Here is a 21,667-nt window from a genome sequence, read left to right as displayed (position 1 = left end):
TTATTTTACTATAATATAAGACCCTGTCGTATTTTACTATAATATAAGACCTGGTCTTATTTTACTATAAGACCAGATATAATATAATATAATAAATATAACATAATATAGTATAATATAATATAATATAATAATAATAATACCGGGTCTTATATTAATTTTTGCTCCAAAAGTTGCATTAGAGCTGATTGTCCGGCTAGGTCTTCTTTTCAGGGAAACACGGTAATAGTCAAAGTAATGTCTTGGATAGCCAATTTGGGGCACAGTTGATGTTCTGGAGCATTTTCCTTTCATTGGTTTTTCTTCTTTTAAAAACAAACAAAAACATACAAAAACATTTCCTCTAATTCTATTTATACTGGGATATAACAATGTTTCTTTCTTGAAATCAGTCAAATAGTCTTATTTGACTAGTTGAGAGGCCTAGTTGAGAGTCCAACTAGGCCATTGTAGATTATTTTGTTTCTTTTTGTTTTTCTCCTATCTTAATTGCATTTTGGCTATTTTGCAATAACTCATCTGATACTCTGCAAATTTGGAATTTTGAAGACTGTCAAAATGTATACCATTTAGCTTCTTTCTCTTATTAATCTTCAACATTTTCTGTTGAAAGGAAAAAAAAATCTCAACTTTATCTGTGGGGAAAAATAATTTTAAAAAATCTGGATATCTTAGGTACTTCTTTACATTATTTCCATTTTAATTAAAAAAATTTTAATTCTAATTTAAACGAAGGACTAAAGAAAATCATTCAGTGGTAATATTGTATTCAGTAAAAAAAAGAGGAAATCAAGTGTACTAGTTTGGTCAAAAAATTCTTTAAATTAAAAATTAAATTATATTAAGAACATCTACTTCAGAAGAGGTACATCTTCAGAAAAGACCGTATAAATAAATTTTATCGAATATTTTCAACGTTTACTGGGTGTTAGTCATTATGTTATATCCTTATCTTCCCTGACAGATAAGCATATCTGTCCTCTTAGATTACCTAGCTTTTCTAACTTGTGTTTCTCACCGCACTGACTTTGGGATATAACATGGTGTCGTACAATTGATTACTAGAAACTTAGGCTTATGTGTGCTGATATATATAGTATTTTGAAAACGAACGTGCCTGTCTGGTATCATTACTTATATTGGCATTAGGGAAATGATATTGAGTGATGGTTTTACCATTGAGTACCACCCATTTAGCTGCATCTCCCAGTGTCACTAGTGAAGATCGCTGAAGCATTTTAACTAAAATCAGGGTTCGTACACATCTTTTTATTTCAGTGATGCAGATGCTCTCATGTATGGAAAGCCACCCATTTGTTGATCAGAAGCACATTGTTTTTCGCACCAGCTTATATCCCGTCTGTTACATGAAGCCTCTCGATGATTCTGGTCTATACTGATCTCCTCCTTTTGTAATTTCCTTCAACTTCTCATGTGTATTTTGAACACATGAACATTCAAGTTTCACTTGTCTTGTGTTGTCGTATGTCCTGAACAAGAGTGAACTCCTTGAGGCTTATAGGAGGTAGGTATACTTCTCTTCCTTTGTATTCCTCATAGCATCTGAGTTAGTGTTTCTTTTGGAATGACCCTTCCAGAAATACTTTCTTGACTTCTCAGAATATGAGGCCAGTCTTGATGCAGTGCCTGCCATCTCATTTTGTGCCCGGAGTACCTTGAGTGTTCAACCCCTTCACCCTACCATGCTCCGTGTGTTTCTGCCCCAAAGCTGCCGCTAGATTGAGGAGGAGGAGGCCTTCACATGTAGAGAAGGATAGTTCTTCATGTCAGTGTCTAGAATGATAACTAGGACTTAGGAAACCTGTGATTTTTGAAAACATTGTTTGATTACTGGGAGTTGTGCTGGACTGAAAGTCAGGAGACCAGGTTACAGTCCCAGTTCTGACATTGAGCAGAATTGCAGCCTTCAGCAAATGATTTAACTTGTGTGCACTTTGGCTACATAGTCTATAAAATGTGGGAATTTGACTAAGTGATCTCAGAAGTTCCTTTTAGCTCAAAAATTCTATGATTCTCTGAAAATGTGTTTTCCAAGTACATAATGCTCATTGCAAAAGGTAAGGTTTCTCCTTATGCTTCCAAAGTGTTTTTAGCTAAAGAAATTAAAAAGTTTAAATTTAGGCAAAATTTAATGAGCTGGGAGCAGGAATTGTAGCAACAGACCTGTATCTGGTGGGAAAATGTTCACTTTCAGATTCCCTAAGATATCCATAGAGTAGGGTCAGAAGCCTCATTAAAGCTTCTTGTTCACTGTTTGCTAGAGGGAATTCTTATACAATCCATTTATCAATCACAGTTACTTATAAGATGTAGTGTGAAAGTGTGTTTGTAAGAATTTTGCATGATATGTGCACATAATATGGCTACCATTTAGAGGTAGCATTTCCTTTGTTGAATACATATAAAATTTAGTCCTGGTAACATACGTCTGTATTTCATTATCTCCATAGTAGTGTTATATGTCTTAGCTTGATGATACTTTGTTACTAGATGGCACAACTGATAAAGCTACTTTAATATCTTGATATCATGTGGATGGTGTTATACTGTAGTTTAAGTAACATGGTAGTTTTTTTCATCACTTATAACAGGCATGTTATTTTCTTTCTAGTGAGGTTTTGTTATATATTTTTAGTTGAGTAAAGAAACTTTGACCATTTGTTCCTGTGATTTTAGTTATTTGAACTTTTAAAATTTTATGAGTTTCATACTGATAGAATTATTTTTTTTTTTGGAAGAAGCAAATATGTTACTATATTTGTTTCAGAATAAAACAGATCTCTCAAACAAAACATTTTTTCACAAAGTATCTCCTTTGTTACAGGAGTATTTGTTAGTAACACATTTTTAGTCACCTCATGATTAGCCAGACTTACTGTATTTGCGTGGTCTGTGTTTGGACCTCACAGTCCCAGAGAACATGGGGTGTCCTCTGTGAATAGAACCCACTGATAGAATTATTTTTGAAGTACACACTTTCAGTGAACTTTTTGTCTCAATATAATTATTTGTCATATGAATATGTTCTTTTTGGGATTTAATAACTCATATGTATCTGGTAGTCATAGATCAATTCTAGCAACTTACTGTTTTGGGATTCTTTCAGTATGATTTTTCAAATAAAAATAAAGTCAGCCCCAAATTTTATTTCCATCAAATGTTCTGTAATGTGTTAATTCCGTTTACTACACTCCAATTTATTAAATTAGTTTAAAACTAAGTAATCAAATGTATTTTTAACTTTGTTATCTGATACTTAATAGTGTTCCTGTTATCAAAATTTATTCTTAACATGTGTGTATTAAGATGCCTGATTTTAAATCAAATTAGATCCGTATTAAAAAAAATTATTTCAAAATTCTATGCAAATGACAGTTATATGAATATGGACTACTAGAGTCTTATCATTGGAGGGTGGTAATAGAGAATATTGAAAAAAATGGCATAATACAATTTAGAAGTCATGGTGACCATATTTAAAATTAATATTTTATGAAGCTTATTTCCCAGTACTGAGACTGTGAGACAAGTGAGAATCTGTTAGTTATGTAATTTTGAGTCTATGAGGATGCAGGTTTTTTAACCTTTTATTTTGAAAAATTTCAAACATTTTGAATAGTAAAGGAGTACATATATCCATCACTTTAACTTAAAAATTAACATTTTGAAAATATGTTTTATCTATTTTTTGGATGAGAAGTTTTAAAAAATTATAGATATCATCATGACCTTTTGCTTCTAAATACTTAAGTATCTGCATTTCCAAAAAACAAGGACAATTCACCATATTATAACAATGCCATTACCACACGTAACAAAATTAGCGTCATTCTTTAACATCAGACATAATTTTATTTCTTCCACTTTCTTTCTTCTTGATCCTAAAATTCATGAGAAAATGAGAATATAGACAATTTTTATTCTAATTATGCTTAAACTTGCTTTTCCTTTTTTGTGTGTGTGTTGTTTTTTTTTATTACATATTGCAGTACACTTCTCTGCCACAATTTCCCTTTCTGTAGTTGAGTAGCCTAGATCATGTGATCTCTGGCCCCTTTTCGTATTCATAGCAGCTGATTTCCTGTATGGAATGGTTGTTAGCTACAAATCTGACTTAGGAAACTATTGGAACAGAACCAGGTAAGCATGATTTCTTTCAGTTAAATGTCTATCAGGAGAGCAAATTTCTAGTCTTATAAATAGGAAAACAGGGATTATGTTTTATTCATCGATGTGTATCCAGCATCTGACACAGAACATGGCATATAATAAGCACTCAATAAATAAGTGATGAGTGAACAATGAGTAATTGAATAGGTTAATGTATAAATGAATTGGTTGATTAGTCATTCAGTGTTGAGGAGTAACAGGTAGAGCCATTCAAGCAGAGCTGAATATAGCATAGCCAAGTACAGCAACTAAGTGCATTTCTACATTTCTTAAATTCCTACTGGGAGAAAATATCCACTGTGTTGAGAGATCTTTACTATTTAATATAGCCATTATGAGTGCTTTCTTATACATAGAGCTCTGTCAGCTCTACTCACAAAGAGAAACTAAGAATGGGAACTGCTATGAGTTGAATTGTGTCCCTTCAGGAGATGTTGATGTCCCAACCTCTAGTATATGTGAATATGACATTATATGGAAATAGGGTCCTTTTGAGTTAAGATGAGATCTTTAGCGAAGGCCCTAATCCAACGATTGCTGTTCTTATAAAAGGGGAAACTTGGACATAGAGACAGATATGCATAGAGGAAATCGATGTGAAGAGACAGGGAGAATGACTTCTACAAACCAAGGAACTCCTGAGACTACCAGAATCTTAGGAAAGAGGCATTGGACAAATTATCCCTTCCAGCCCTCAGAAAGAATCAACCAGATACCTACTCTGCCAACAGCTTGATTTTAGACTTCTAGCCTCCAAAATTGTGAGACAATAAATTTCTGTTGTTTAAGTCACCCAGTTTGTGGAACCTAGTTATAGCAGCCCTGCAAAACTAATATAGTGACTTAGGCAGAATCCTTTGGGTGAAATTTGAGATAATACATTGTCCGAATAATTTTACTACAAATCTCAAGATGATGTTCTATGTAAGTTACTAACACCTAAGCATGAATACCGGTATATTTTGGCCATATGTGACTTTTGGGGACCAGGATGGGGAAAGAAAAAGGAAAGGGGATAAAGTAAGAACAGAAGGCGGAAAGAAATACCTTGTTTTATTTTTCTTAGGGCCTCTTTAGGCAGAGCCAGGTCAGTTAGTGTTTTCAACATGATTTGTTCTTATTACATAGAATCTCCAAGCAGTTCTGGAATATGTGTGGTGGGGTGTACACTTCGTAATACAGTCTACTTGTTTATTCTGGACCTCAATGTTCTTGTTCAGGATCAGAAAAGAGATATAAAGAGAGGGATTTTTTAATATCTAGATTACCTTCTAATCCCAGGCAAAAGATTTAACAGAAAAAGATGGCGACTATTTGCAAAACTTTCAGTTGTGTTGGGAATTCAGTGTAGAATAGTTGAGGATATGAGCTCTGGAATCAGACTCCCGGGCTTTGAGTTCTAGCTCTACCTCTTGTTAGCTCTATGTTCTTAGCCATATTATTTTCCTCTCTATGCTTCAATTTCTACATCTTAAAATAAGGATGAGTACCTCCTTCAAAAAGTTATTTTAAGGATCAAATGACTTAAACATGTGAAAGGCTTAGGCTAATACCAGGCTCATAATAAACTCTTAGTAAGTAATAGCTAGAAAATAATATGTGTATTTTTATTATCATTATGCTTATAGCAAAAGAATATTGTATCTTATTTTACTCCCCAAGAATGTTTAGATTCTTATCTCGTAATGGGAAGAAGGTCCTTTACTTTTCCCATCAACTATGAATTTGTCACTCAGTCCTGCATAAACTGAAAGAACCAGAAACAGGTTAGATTAGGGTGTTTGCCACCAATCAATCAATTTGCTTTTGGTACAGAAATGAATAAACAATTTTCTTTCCATATATACTCTTCCTCCTATTAGCTTTTTCTCTATTCATTGAATCTTCACTTACCCAGCCAACCACACCATTTTCAGAGTTACCCCTTTCTCCGTCTCCCCTCTTATCCAATAACTTGTTGCTCTCTTCTTTGTCTCCCTTCTTTTTTTCACCAGCACCGTAGTCCAACTCCCCATTGCCTCTTGCCTGGACTATTACTACATTCTTCTAAATGCACTTTCTGCTTCCATTTCCTCATTGTGATGTTGCTAGTGCTGATAATACTGTTCCTTACAAAAAACTTGCAGTGACATCTATTTGCATACGAAAATCGTGTGCCCGCTTCTTAATGTGGTTTTAAAAGCTGTCTGTAAACTGATGCTAACCAGGTTTCCGGGCATGCGCTGTATTCCAATAACCTCTCCACTCCCAACACACTCTGACCCATGCCCTGGTTTTCCTTCTTGTGTTATTTCTTCTTCCCTGTTTTCCATTTGTGGAAATCTTAGATGTTTTTCAAGGCCCTAATCTTTTTTTTTCTGAGTCTCTCAGTTAGAAGTAGTCTCTCCTTGCTCTGTTTTAGAGCACCTAACTACTCAGCCTATTTTCTTACTCTCAAGATAAAATAGCTTCCTCCTAGGGTCATAAGGGCTAAATGATTTGACGTCTGTAAAGCACTCAATGCTTTCACATAAGCAAGCTGACCCTTGAACAACGTGGGGGCACCGACCCCCAATGCAGTTGAAAATCCGCTTATGATTTTTGACCCCTCCAAAATAAGCTACTGTTGACGGGAAGCCTTACCGATAACATAAACAGTCGATTAACACATATTTTTTGTGTTATATGTATTATATACTGTATTCTTACATTAAAGTAAACTAGATAAAAGAAAATGTCATTAGGCAAATCATAAAGAAGAGAAAATATTATATATTTACAGTATTTACTGGGGAACAAAAAGCCATATAAGTTGAGCCGTGTGGTTCAGACCTATGTTGTTCAAAAGTCAACTTTATTCAAAATATATGCATTCATTTTTCTTTTAAAAAATATACAGTTCTCAATAGTTTATGATGCTTGGCACTCAGGTATCTATTGAAAAGAATTTTACTTCAGTTTGTCCAATTATTACCATCAAGTCAAATCAATAAAAATTTATTAAACCTATGCAGAAGGCCTTAGAATAGGTTGCCATGGATACAAAAATGTTATACAACATTATCCTGGCTTCTTGTCCCCTAGGAGCTTACAGCTTGTAAATGCTGGGGCTAAAGCATAAATAAAAGAAAAACAAAATGACTTTGTACATTTTAAGATAGTAAATCCATCTGGACACAAATGGAAACCCAATAAGTTGACTTGTGGTTAAAGGAATCAACATACCAGAATAGGTTTCAGTTATGAGTGGTGAATCCAGGAAGTGTGATAGGAGGTAAAGAACACTTGGAGTATCCCTGGAGCGGTGCCACATTGAAGACACAGGCCCTTCCCACACAATTCACTGCAAAGAAGAGTTAACACAAGGTGCTCTTTAATCATTAGTTTCACCCACCTGTTAATAAAAATAAAGCAGTGTAAGAGCCTGCAAGCATTAGGAAGCGAAGGAGATGGGAAGTAAAGTTTTAACTAGGTACAGAACTTGAGAACGTGTCATATATGGATGTACATCTGGCTAGGTAAAATAGGAAGTTGATTTTTGAGACAGGCTTATTAGTATAGGAAAGTTGTATTTTTCATGGCCATCGAAGGCAAATTTGTTTTTCATCTTCATTTGTTCAGCGCTTTTAATCAAGGTGATGAGTTACAGACCACCTGTGTCAAATCCAGGTCTCAGAGAAGCAGATACTGAGACAGAATTACCTCTGAGACATAAAAGGAGAAGAAGCAGGATTGGACAAGAAAAGCTTTCAGGGTGGGATGCTGATATGACACCTGTGAAAGAACAGGGGACAAGAAGGCTTGGGCAGGGAGAGCCCAGACTCATGATTCCTGTCTGACAAAGTCTCAGCCAATCCATTAGTGAGCAGCAGAGCAGAGAGACCCACTAGAAGAATCTCTGGGTAGAAATGGCTACATACATAGTATCTCCACCATGATCATTCTTTGCAGGAGCTGCCCAGGAAGAGTGTGGCCTAGCTCATATGCTGTGGCAGTTCCTAATGATCATGCCACTGGAGGATTCAGCTTCTTGTACTCCTCACAGGTGAAAGGCCAGTTCTTTTTGATGGGATTACACCTCAGTGGCTTCTATGCTACCCTTTCTATAACAAGATATTAAAGTCAAAAGTCCATGAAAGCATTAATTCAGATTAGGTGTTTTATGGAGATGTTGAGAAATTCACTTTGTAGACTTTGTAGAATTTATAAGACCCTTTGTAGAAGCTGGATTTAGTGAGTGTTGGGTGACGTGCATTATTTGGGTATAGAAATTATTTTTCATTTGATAAATGTGGATAATGACACACATCATCCCTACCTACCTCACCAAATTATAAAAAAAGCATAAAGTACGTCTAAGAAAGGTGAGGAAAAAAGGAGTATCATGTAGAAAGGAGTACCATGAGCAGCAGTACAGTGTAATAGGAAGCTCTATGGAGGAGAAGCAGGCAGGGCTGTCCTTTTACTCATGGAGAAAGGAAATGGTTACTAAATTCAGAAAAGTTACATAAAAAGAAAAGCTTTTAAAATGCACTAGGGAGCTAGATGTAAAATTTCCCTATGGAAAATTTTAGGAAGTCTTAGGAAATAATCAAATCAGAAAATAATGCAAATACTCACCTTCTACCTGATCTTGGTGACCTTGAGTTTCCTACTTCAGGCTGGTCTAAAATTAGGGGTGTTATATATATTTGTACTTAAAGTAAAACATTAACTAGTTATTTTTGATTTCACAGAAAAAAAGTATGATATGAAAAAATTTAAAACAAAATTTTGCTTTAGAGGTTGGCAAACTTTAGAGTCAGGTAGTAAATATTTTAGGCTTCTGTGGGCCACATATGGGACTCGGTTGCATATTCTCTTTCTTTTTAACAGTCCTATAATGTAAAAATTATTCATAGCTCAAAGGCATATAAAAACAGGACCTAGACTGTAAACCCTCCTGTAGACTGAGTTCTGTTTAAACTTATTTTTCACTTCAACAAAATTTCATGAATGGGCAGGACCCCAAATTCTATATTGTATTTTTAAAAAGTCAGTGGACTTTGAAGTCATATTGGCATGGGTTTGAATTCTGCTTCCATCCTTTATGAGCTTTGTCACTTGGGCCAGTTATTTAACTACTGGGATGCTCAGCTTCCTCATATCTAAAATGAGAGCAATGCTACCTAGTTGGGTGATTGACTGGATTTCATGAAATAATTTGTAAAAGGTACTTTGATCAGTTATTATCACATAATTAGAACCTCCACAAATATTACTTTGCTTTCTTCCCTTCCTTTTTTGACATTTCCCGGCCTTTTTTTTTTTCATATTTTGTATTATTCCAACACAATTCTAGACTGTGTATTTCTACTAAGTTATCTTAGTAGAAACTCTCACTTTGACCTGTATAAGACAAATTAATTTATCAACATCTTGAATACTTGGGACAAATTGTTGACTTCCTCTTGCATCAAATCTCTACCCAACAAATGCAGTCACTCCTAAATTCCTTTAGTAGTGCCTCACAATCTATAATTTTAAAATATTGATAGACTCTGGTACTAAAACTTCAATGAGAATTTTAGAGAATTTATCTAATTCTCATTGAATCTATAAGAATATAAATGTTATGAACCATATACTGTACTAATGGGTAAAAATCCAAACTAAAAAAAAAGTTTTATATAGTGAGGTGGAACTAGTTGTTTGTCTTACTATTTTGTTCAATAGAGTTCCATGATTATTTGAATCCTACCCACAACTCCCTATTAAGACCATCAATTGTGCACCCAATATCGGAGCATCTAATATATAAAGCATATATTAACAGATATGAAGGGAGAAATAAACAGCAATACAATAATTATCGGGGGCTTTCAACAATGGATAGTTCATCCAGACAGAAAATCAATGTGGAAACAATGGACTTAAACATCATGTTAAACCACATGGGCCTAATAGACATATAAAACATTCCATCCAACAGCAATAGAATACACAGTCTTCTTAAGTGCACATGGAACATTCTTTAGAATAAATCATATTAAGCTATAGAATAAGTCTTAATAAATTTAAGATAATTTAAATCATATCAAGCATCTTTTCCAACCACGATGGTATGAAACTTGAAATCAATCACAAGAGGAAAATTACAATATTCACGAATATGTGGAGTTTAAATAGCATGTTCCTGAACAACCAGTCAGTCAAAGAAATCAAAAGGGAAATCAAAAATACTTTCAGATGAATGAAAATGGAAACACAACATTCCCAAATTTATGGGATGCAGCAAAAGCAGTTCTAAGAGAGAAGTTTATAGCAATAAACTCCGACATTAAGAAAAAAGATCTCAAATAAGCAACCTAACTTTCCACCTAAGGGTCATAGGAAAAGAAGGACAGACTAAGCACAAAGTTAGTAGAAGGGAGGAAATAATAAATTTCAGAGTAAAAATAAATGAAATAGAGACTAAAAAGACAATCGAAAAGATCATTGAAATTGAGAGCTGGTTTTCTGAAAGCAAACAAAATAGACAAACCTTTCCCTAGGTTAAGAAAAAAAAAAGAGAAGACCCAAATAAATGAAATTAGAAATGAAAGAAGAGACATTACAACCAGTAGCACAGAAATAAGAATCATAAGAAATTACTATGAACAATTATACACCAACAAATTAGATAACCTAGAAGAAATGGATAATATTTTTGGAAACATCCAACCTACCAATATTTAATCATGAAGAAATGAAAATCTGAACAGAAAGAACAATTAGTAGTAAGGAGATTTAACTAGTAATCAGAAACTTCCCAACAAAGGAAAGTCCATTCTCAAGAACCTCAAGGACCTGGGAGTCATCTCTTGAAAATGTAATCTTTATGAAACATCGTGCCCCTATCTCCCCAGTTTCTGAAGGAGGGTAAAAGCCTAAGCAGCAATTAGCAAACATAGGTAACCTAGCCACATTGACCAGCCTCCCCTAATGTCGTCCAATACTTTTCACTAGCTCACCCCCAGTGCTTAAAAACTCTTCAGACACCTTTTGTTTCAGTGGAGTTAAGTTGAATCTCTCTCCCCTGTTGCAATGGTCTCTCTCCCCTGTTGGAATAGCCGTGAATATCTTCCTTGTCTATTTAACTTGTTCAGTGCAATTTCCCTTTGACAGTGATCGGGAGTGAAGACTGGAGTCTCTGGCTCCATTGTACTACACAAGTCACATAATTTCACTAAACTTCAGTTTACATCTGAGTAAAATGGAGATAATGGTACATACCTACAGGATTTCTGTAAGGATGGCATGGGTCAATGATATAAAGCATGCTCTGATATCCTCGTATATTAGGTGCTCCGTGAATTTTAGATCTTTTTGGCTAATAACTACATGAAAAGTTTCTTGATAGCTGTTTTTTGTTTTTGTTTTTGTTTTTGTTTTTTTTACTAGCCTAGCCTATTTAATACATGTTTCCATTTGCTGAATTATCAATATGTGCATTTCTGGGATATCTGCTTTGCAGAATGAAGTCAGTTTATCTATTTAATTCTTGGAATAAAGATAAAAATGCATCATAAATAGTGAAAGCAAGCAACCAGTTATACATGTGACCCTGAAGTCCTTAGGGCAGAGCAATCAGTTACTTCTGAGGAGTGTTGAGAAACAGCATCTGCAGGTGAGAGACAAAACTGAAATATGTTTTCAGACACTCTAGCAAGCTATGGTATCCAACAAAGGAAGAAAACTCTGCTATTTATATTTTGAAGTTCAAAATGCCTCCTATTTAGGCTATCCTAAAACCCAAAACTTCAACTAAAATTTAAGTACCAAATTTTCTTTTAATAGATATTATATTTTAAAACACAATTTGTTTTGCAGTACTATATTGTCTTGAAGCTACATCATGTAATGTTGCCTAAATTTTAAAGAAACACACATGAAACAACACATTTTGAAAGTTGAAACTTTTTTCTTTGGAGGGGAGCATGGTAACATGTAGTTGGGAGCTACTATATTTTGACCACATGTGAGAATAAATATCTAGTCATAACAGTTCCCTATTTAGTGTATGATGTATATGTAAAACTGCTTCTCCCTCCTCCTTTCTCTCTCCAAAAAGCATTCTGAGAAAAATTCTCTTGAATTGCCTTCTGACTTTTAACAATTTAGATTCTGTTTGGAGATCCTGTGTGCAATTCTGACTTAACTTTCAAAGATAACAGTGATGATATGGATCGGTCTAAAGTGCCAAAAATTGCATTGATATTGCATTCTGAAATATAAACAACATGATGGTGGGTGTTTTTTGTTTGTTTGTTTGTTTGTTTAGTCATTACCTCTTATAGTCTGTCCACTATTTTTATAATTCCTGTTAATGGAGACTCCTATAATATTAAGTTTATATTTTTAGATTGTTTGATCTCATCTCCCCCTCCCTGCTTGAAACAGTTTTATGTTACAGAGAGGGGGATTACAAGAAAAGGCAGAGCCTCATAAGCTGTATGAATACAGATAAAAAGATATATTGTGCTTTATGATGTCTAGATGCCCACCTGGAGGGAAAGGGATTGGGGAGCAAAATAAGACTAAAAATCTAAACTCAGAAACAAGATCTGCCTATGGAAGTAAGGCTTTAAGTTGGAAAGTTAGTTGTTATGGCCCCCAGTTGTATATATTTTATCCTAAGGCACCATTTGGTTTAATAAAATGTAGATCTAAAGCTATTCTTAACCTAACAGTTTCTTAAGACTTAATTATAAAGGTTATATTTTCAGAGGACAGAAGCATTATTCATTTGTCTGTTCATGTCTTCCAGGTTTATCTTGCAGATTATGGACTTTCCTACAGATATTGTCCCAATGGGAACCACAAACAGTACCAGGAAAATCCTAGAAAAGGCCATAATGGGACAATGGAGTTTACCAGCTTGGATGCCCACAGAGGAGTAGGTAAGTTTCTTTTTTCTTATTCTTTTTATTTCAGAAGAATGATAAGAGTAGGGAAGAATAAGGCTCCGTGAAATGACCTTTGCATAGTCAGTTTGAAGTGTGAGGGCATTGGTGAGATTTTTGTCAAAAGTAGTGAATTCTTGTACTCATTTGCCAATGAATATTTGTCCTATCGGGGAGGAGATACGCAGGCTCTGACAAGTGAGAAAAGAGCAAAAGAGTGTTGCTGAGTAAAGGTTGATGCTCATCGTGGGTAGCAGATATCTAGTTCGTGTAGGTTACACTCGGAGCTCAGCAACTGAATTTTGGTGCTTGTAGTGAATATTATAAGTTTGGTAAAGGTACTCCTGTGAAGAATTATTCCTGTTTTTCACTGTGATCTTCTCAGAGCTTTGGAAGATACCATCTCTCCACAATAAGAAAATCTTCGCTGAAGCTATAAAGTGTTAACTTGTGGAAATCTTTCCTAGTCGCCTTTCATATATCTTACTTATTTAAACTCACTTTGATGGTATTGGAAACACATTTGCAGGTAAATTACATACATAGTCCTTTTATTGGATATTGATTGTACTGCCTTGCATTCCAAGGCAGACTTAATTCAACAATTCCCTAATTAGTTAAAGTCATAACCTATGTCTTGTATTCATTTACCATTAATTAAACCTTAGCTGTTTATTACACTGCAGTCCAAATCCAATAGCCGACCCAGAAAGCCATGGAAAAGGAAGTAGGAGGTCAATATTGAAAATATATGGTGCAGAGTCCCACTGATGGTTGCTTTGTTCACAATCAATATGGTCAATGCAACTGTACTTTCTTAGTTGCTCTGTCAGCAAGACAAAAAGTCAATTCTAATGTTATGCTAGTAAAAAAAATGGTGATTATTGAAAAACTTTCGCTTTCAAAATTATATTCTTTGTAAACTTTGTTTATAAAAGTATTTTCAAATATGCTAAACCATACAGATAATTTTTAAACAGCTTTGAAAGAACTGCATTTTCACTTAAAGGCAATTAGACATTTGCACTTGTTAATGGCTGTTGAACTGTTACCCTAAACTGAGACTTTCTAACGAGTTTTGGTTGGTGCAAACAACTGTATATTATTGCCTTTTCTATTAAAAGGACCATTGACCGTGTAATATAGAAGGTCTCGATCATTTTCCAGAGCAATTAAAACCCACACTAGTTTAAGGTAGACCAATGAAAAAGTGAAACAGTTATGTTGGTTGTATATCTTCCTTCTTTCAGGAAGAATCATAGGTTAAATTTTCTGAATTAGAAATTAGCTTTTATACTTTGGATCAGAGTAAAAGATACAACATTTCTCTTCAAGGACAAGTTGGTTAGAAAGACAATGATCACTCATAAATTAAGTAATATTGTGTTATCTATTCACCATTTACATTGTTAATGAGTCAGTGAGCATTTAAAGATATAAATGGGACATGACTTTAATTAAATTATGAAATGTAAGAAAAATGCTCATGTTAGTGAGTTGTTTTTTCTTAATTTCAAGGTTTTTTTTATTCTCAATGAATTTCTGTTTTCACTTCTGCCAGATTTATTACTATGAAAGAATTTTCAAAAAACAAAGTACTTTTATGATAGTGGCATAACTGGAAATTCATCATACAGATTCTGATATTGGTCCAGTAATGTTAATAATGACATTAACTCATGGTTGGGCCACTTATCTCAACTGATAGTTATAATCCTGCTCTGCTCTGGTTTTGTCTATTAAAACAGCTAAGAAACCAGTGTGATTGTGGATTGGGAAATAGCGTGTTACATGTTGGTCTGCTCAATGTTTGAATTGTGGTAATTCTGAAAATCCTCCACAGTTATTCCATAATTTAGAGCAGTGTTTCCATTGCGCTCTCTTCATAAAAAAATTGAACAGATTTTTATTCTGTAGTCCATTTAAGTTTCTTTCTTCCTAAATAATAATACATGTTGATGAGCTGGGTAGATTTCACCATGCCAGGTCTTTGGGGAAAAAGACTGAACTGAGAATGATGGCAGAAAGATATTACCTCCCTGGGAGGACTATTCAGGGAACAGCCTACATTACATATTTTTGGTATTTTCTAGAACGTTATATGCTGGAGTGCATATTCATTTTTATCACAAGTTTCATAGGATTCCTATAAAAATAAGATTCACTTCATGCATTTAAAATAAAATTTTACACTAAACTTCTAGACGTATCTATATCAACATATATATATATATATATATATATATACACATACAGATATGTACACACATACATGCATAGATACATACACACATAAATATAAATGTATTTGCTGAAATTTTAATATGCAGTTTCAGTCTGGTATATAAAATGAAGGGTTTGATATCCTCAAATGTTTGAATACTATTCATTCCTAATGTTTTGCATTTAATTTTCCAAAATAAGACTTATCACTTTAGGATCTTCGTAGAAATGAAATAATCATTTAGTCGTATCTAGAAACCAGAATAAACATGGCCATAAATCCTGTAGGTTAACGCAGGTCAGATTCATAAATATTCATGTGTTTACTTTTAGTACAGTCACTATGTAGTTTAATCTCAGAAAAACCTTTTCTATACTAACCCAGTTATGAGATCAACTAAACACTTAGAAAGATAAAGCAAAGGAAAACATAAAGAACAAAACAAGTCATCACTAGGAAATGGAACCTCTAGTTGTCCAAGTATTTGTTATGTGTCAGGTATATATCTGTGTCTGGTCAGGCCGAGAGAAATATTTAGGCTTCATAGTAAAACTGACTTATGAGTTAGCCATTTAACAGAGACTGTTAACCTAATCAGACAGACGATCTGGTCTCTGCTACCTTTTCTAGTGGTTATTTATAAACCGTAGCTAACTCTCATTTTTCTGTGGATTAGTTGAGTTTTTATAATGAAGGAGGTTATATAAGGTTCCAATCAGCGGTTTTACCTAAGCATTTTCTAGTTTAACTTTATGAAGAAGCAGAGTAGCTTGTATTATTACAAACCAAAAGATATGAATAGAGATATATAGAGATGGATGGATAGATTGACAGATGGATGAATGGATAGATAACTCTTCCTGGAACTATCATACATCTGTGTATCTGTATGTTTTTAAAAAACTGCAGTTATTCTTCCAAACTCAATTCTCTTATATGACCTAAAGGTATTTTCTGAGTGGCTGAAGCGCTTCATTTAGTGTAAAATTAGAGTAATATATGTTGGGCTTATCTCTTCTATTATTAATTTTTTATTCTTCATAAAAACTAACATATATAAACACTGACATATTTTGGGCTCGTTGCCTGATAATTAAAGAGAATTATATCTGTGTCAAATACACTACTTTAAAATTTGTTACATTCTTAGTAATATTAAAAAAAGCAATATTTGGATCAATGTGTGGTATGGATTTTTGTAGATTTTTCTACTCACTGAGGCATGCAGTCGATACCTAATTTCTCTAGAGATATACTGCATTTAACATATTGAGCTTTTTTAAATACTCCAGACCTGTGCATTGAGTGTATAATACCTGTTTTAATTTGACATCATTGATGACCATAAAATATGATATCTAAATTGCCTTTTAAATGTCCATTTGTTTATGTAATATATTCAGTATCAAGGAAAGAGATAGATTACATACTTTTTTTATTTTTGTCAGTTGCTATGGTATATGAAATCCAAGTCTTGTGTTATTTCTTGCATGGTTTCATTTCACTCTAATTTAGCACTCCAACTTTTTACAAAATATATGTGAAATAAACTGAGAATGTATTTTCATGTTACCAAACTTGGGGAAGTGACATGATTTACACAATATTTATCTTCTTAAACAATAATTCAAAAAAGGAAACCATTTTCAATTATGATAAGATGTAACAGGAAACCATCAAGTTATTGATACGCTCTGTTGGATCTGTTAGTAATCAGAAAAACAGACTGTTGATTTCTATTTTTAGGTATATTTGGCTGCTATAAATAGTCTTTGGTTGATATAGAAATAAACAATAATGAATATACTATTATTTCTGCATGGTATAACCCAATTTTGACATTCAGACATGACTTTTAAAGTCATGATATAGGTCTTGAACTATTTGGTTGGGTTAAGAATATACATTGGCAAAATATAAGATACCTTTACCCTTGTTCTGTTGAATAACTTTTCCTCAGCCTCACACAGTAGTGGTTCATAAACTAAGGCTTAGAATTTAAAAGATATGGAAAAAGTAGGAGAGACCTAGGTGTAGTATTTTGTTTTTCATGTGACACAATGCATTCTCTTTTCCTAATATCCTTTTTGAGATTGCAAAAGTTAGTGGCCACCATAACATTTTCCAGCCCTTGATACATCTGAATTTACAAAATACAGAATAACATAAGTTACTAGTTAAAAAAAGAAGAAGCTTTAAATTGTTTTGCAGATAGTCACCTTTCACTTTACCAGGTGGGCATCTTATTTAGATGTTTTCTGCTTTCTTCTTGCCATTTCCGAGCATGTAAACTAGTAGTTTGGGCATTTAATCACTGTCGACTTGAGGCAAAAGTTTTCAAGTTCACTTTATTATTCCCTACTAAATCTTGTTTTTCTTCACACTAGACACACTTCTTCATTAGAACGAAATAGTTTGAAAGAATTTCATGAAAAGACAGTGCATGCAAAATTTTGTTAGTGCTAGACCTCAGAATCTGCTGCGTGTTTATTCCTTTCCAAAACAACTGTCTTTGTATCAGTATGTGTTGTGGTGTTTTAATTTAAATGCCTGCTTCAGTTACTTCCCTAACTATAGAAGTAGTATACGTAATGTTGTTTGAATGGTGTTGAAAGTGAGGATGGAGGCAAGTAATTCTTAGATTGAATGTGGGCTTTGGATTCTGAAAGATGAATCCCAATGTACAGCTCTGTCAGTTTTTGCTCTGTGATACTGAGCAAGTTATTTAATCTCTCTATTTTCTGATTTGTCTACAGGGTCAATATATTTATATTATTGTTAGGATGATTAAATTAGGTAATATAAAAAGCAGTTAGAGTGTCTGGCACAGTAGCAGCTCCATAAATCACATCAATTGTTTTTATTTTAATTATACATACTAGTGTCAGTTGTTTCTGGAATCTGCTTTCTAGTGAAATAGAATTCAAGTCCCCACATGTGCCTTTTTTTTTAATTGGTGTTACTCTTGGCAGTACTTTATAATTTAGACATGTTGAGCAATTGAGAACACCACAGGCTTTCCACAAAAAGAGTCATTTACATTGCTCCATATTAATAAGCTAAAGAAAAATTAGATGTTAAATTATATTTAGAAACTAACAACAGAGTGTAGAAGAAAAATATTAATAACTGCATCTTGCTCCATTTCTAAGCAGTAAGAACATAAGTAAAAAATTTATTTTTTTAGGAACTCTGTATGAAAATATGCTGTTAATGATTATATTATCTATCAAATATAACTGAATAACCCTAGGTGTTACAATAAATTATATAGAAATATAAATTATACAGAAACAAAATCCATAAAACATTTCAACTTTCAAACTAAAAAAAATTTTATGCTTAGATATTAATATTTCTCTTCAGCTGATCAAGTCTTATTTTTCTTTTTATTTTCAGCATTTTATGTAATTCTTTTGAAATACAAAGGAAATAATAGAATAATGTAAATACCGAAATATTGATTTCCTAGATTCAATAATTATTATCATTTTCTCATGTCATCTGTATTTTGATGTTGTATTTTAAAGTCAATTAAAGATGTATGATCAATTCATTGTGTTAATTACACACAGAAAGAAACTAATATTGTCATCTAGAATATTTTTAATTAAATTAAGAGGTATTAAAATTTTCTGTGTACAGTAGATTGAAAGAAGACGTAATTGTTGGTAGAATCTTAGAGTTTAACTTTACTAAAACATATCAGCTTTGCAATTTGTTTCTCTGGGAGGGAATTTCAGGGAGGGTACATACTTAGAAGTATTTTAATACTTTTAGCTCACTCTTTAATGGAGAGAAGGAGTAGCTATAAGGTTTTTATGTTTTGTTTTGTTTTGTTTTGTTTTTTAACATTACATGTATTTCTATAGAACTTAATTGAAACTGATAAAACTTTTACCTCACCATAGTTATCAATGTATATGTGCAGTAAAAGAAAATAAGTAAAAGGTTGAAAATGTGATAATGTATTTTAATTAGGTAAAACTAAACTATAATAGTGAAGTAAAGTAACTCTCAATGGGCTATTTCAAATGAAGACCAGTTTATGAAAGATTGCCTTCAGAAATCTAAATGACTTGTCATTACTTACAGCTTCATATCAATTAATCCCTCAGTTGGGGGGTGCAGGGAACCTTACTGGGAAAGTTCATTCTATCTTAATTCTGATTGTTTTTCCTCAGAGGGCCTCTTGTGTGCAGCCTATGTTGTCCAAACAGGTGCCAGAATGTAATTTTTCGAAAATTAGAGGATGTGCATTTTTTTAAAGTGGTGGTAATCAGGAATTGCCATAATGGAAAAGGAACTTATGAACACATCTGTACAAATGGAACCATTCCATTATTAATGGGAGACTTATTACTGAAGAAATCACTCCAAAACAGTGCGGTAGAGATTGTGTTTTTATTTTAATCGGAGAGCCAAGACTTGCATTAGGACATTGTTGAAGCTTATGCAGAAAGTAAATGGTGCCCATGGGATTGTAGAATTCTGCTAGACTGGGGGCCTGTAATATTCCAATACTCTAATAGCAGTTAAAATAAAATACATGTAAGAGCTAATCTTGTCTTCTGCTTTTATAGTAACTTATGTATGGTGACCAAGTATAATTATGATGTTCTAGCAACATTGTTCTTAGCAGATAACTTTTTAAATTAAAAACTAAGTTTACTGAGTGACTTTTCAGAGTTTATTTAATGAAAGATAATAAAATTGGATACCTGTTTATAGCAACTTTAACAGCCACGTGTTGCACATAGGAGATTTTATATCCCTACACAGATAAGCATTCAGGTGATGGTAGAAATGTAAACACCAGCCTATTGTTTTACAAGTTGGGAATGGTTATAAGAATGGGTTGTTGTGTTTTTTAGTGGTATTTTGTCAATTTTTTATCATTATTTCAGTAATCTTTGTTATATTTGACATGTTTCTTAGATTTCATTGTCCATCTTTAGAAATAAGGCACTTAAAATATGTATAAAATTATGAAGGAATTAGTCTACAGCATTTAATAGTTTGATATAAGTGATTTTTGCAATGGCCTAAAAATGGTCTTTTACTGTATTGTATTTGAAAAGCCATCATATAGTAAATTCTGAAAGCCTGTGTTTTGGCTTCAAAATCTACCTCCCACGACTTCTGCCCACACCCTCATGCACACCAGTGCCTCATCATTATACCTTCTATTCAGGATATTTGACTAGAATCTTAGTTTAGTGCTGCTTATATCTAAAAATAATACTTGTAGAATTTTAGAACTGTGTAACCAAAACAGTAGGTATTATCCTGTACTTTCATTAATTGAAAAATCTTAAGACAGACCTGTTTTTTAATACTGCACACTAGATGGCAGTTTTGTCATATTCTTCCAACTTCAAATGCTGCTAGTGTGAGTGGAACAGAAAAGGCCATCAATGTTTAGTCTGCGCTCAAAGGGTCTCTGCATGACCAATGCAGACCCCATGGACTTCCTGGAACATATGTTAGCAATTTAGCTGCAGACATTTATTTCTTTGTTTTACTGCTTGGCTCTTTGAGAAAGTGTTGGTGCCAGGTTATGGGTTGTCTGGATCATGTCAGAGGCCATGGAGATCAAGTTCATGTGACAGGCCAGACTAAGGAAGGATGAAGTTGGAGGAGGTGAGGAAACTGACCCTTACTTTCAACAGCAACCAGTCACTGCCTGTCTGTGGACTGGGGCCCAACGCCTAGGCGTTTAAGTTTTACTCCAGCTGAACAAACAAAATATGTTGCCCATTTGGCTTTTTCATATTTCATCAATAGCAAGTAGTTAATTCAGTGATCTCTCTATTTTTCAAAACTTGCTTATCCCTCATCTTTCTCTCTTAATGCTTACTCCTATAGCCTTGTCCAGACGAAGTGACCTTGAAATCCTCGGCTACTGCCTGCTGCGGTGGTTATGTGGGAAACTCCCCTGGGAACGGCACCTGAAGGACCCTGTGGCTGTCCAGACTGCTAAAACAAAGTACAGATTGTAAAATATTCCATTACGTACAGCAGCAGGTCTGAAGGGTTACATAAGGGAGATGGTATCCCAGAGAGACTGCCATTCACCCAACATGATAATCAAAGCAAATTTCTTAAATTTGAAAAAAATGTTTTTTTAAAAAAACGAACAGCTTACAGACATAAAATCCAGTAAGATAACACCTGTGAAATCACATGTATGTGAGTTGTAATGCAAAATGTAAAGTGAAATAGTTATTTCTTTACATGGTGTTTTCCAAAGCTTAGATTCTAGGTGGTAGTATTTTCAAGGAAGACTATTTTCAGATTAGCATTGTACAAGTATATGAGGGGAGTCTGAGCTTGGTGTGATTGATAT

The 21,667-nt window shown here is 33.8% G+C and overlaps 1 protein-coding gene across 3 annotated transcripts in view; it reads left to right on the top strand.

Annotated features, from left to right (window-relative positions):
- VRK2 (VRK serine/threonine kinase 2) overlaps positions 1 to 21,667 on the top strand; it is a 102,443-nt gene that overhangs the window by 47,364 nt on the left and 33,412 nt on the right. For all 3 annotated transcript variants that reach the window (XM_033125074.1, XM_033125075.1, XM_033125073.1), the window contains exons 8-9: positions 12,959 to 13,091; positions 21,187 to 21,307. In XM_033125074.1, the coding sequence (XP_032980965.1) occupies positions 12,959 to 13,091; positions 21,187 to 21,307 (254 nt within the window). The remainder of the gene's footprint in view (positions 1 to 12,958; positions 13,092 to 21,186; positions 21,308 to 21,667) is intronic.

The sequence above is a fragment of the Rhinolophus ferrumequinum genome, chromosome 13, assembly GCF_004115265.2.
Source record: "Rhinolophus ferrumequinum isolate MPI-CBG mRhiFer1 chromosome 13, mRhiFer1_v1.p, whole genome shotgun sequence".
Lineage (NCBI taxonomy): Eukaryota > Metazoa > Chordata > Mammalia > Chiroptera > Rhinolophidae > Rhinolophus > Rhinolophus ferrumequinum.
The sequence above is the reverse complement of the archived record's forward strand: the minus strand, read 5'-3'. Positions and strand labels throughout refer to the sequence as shown.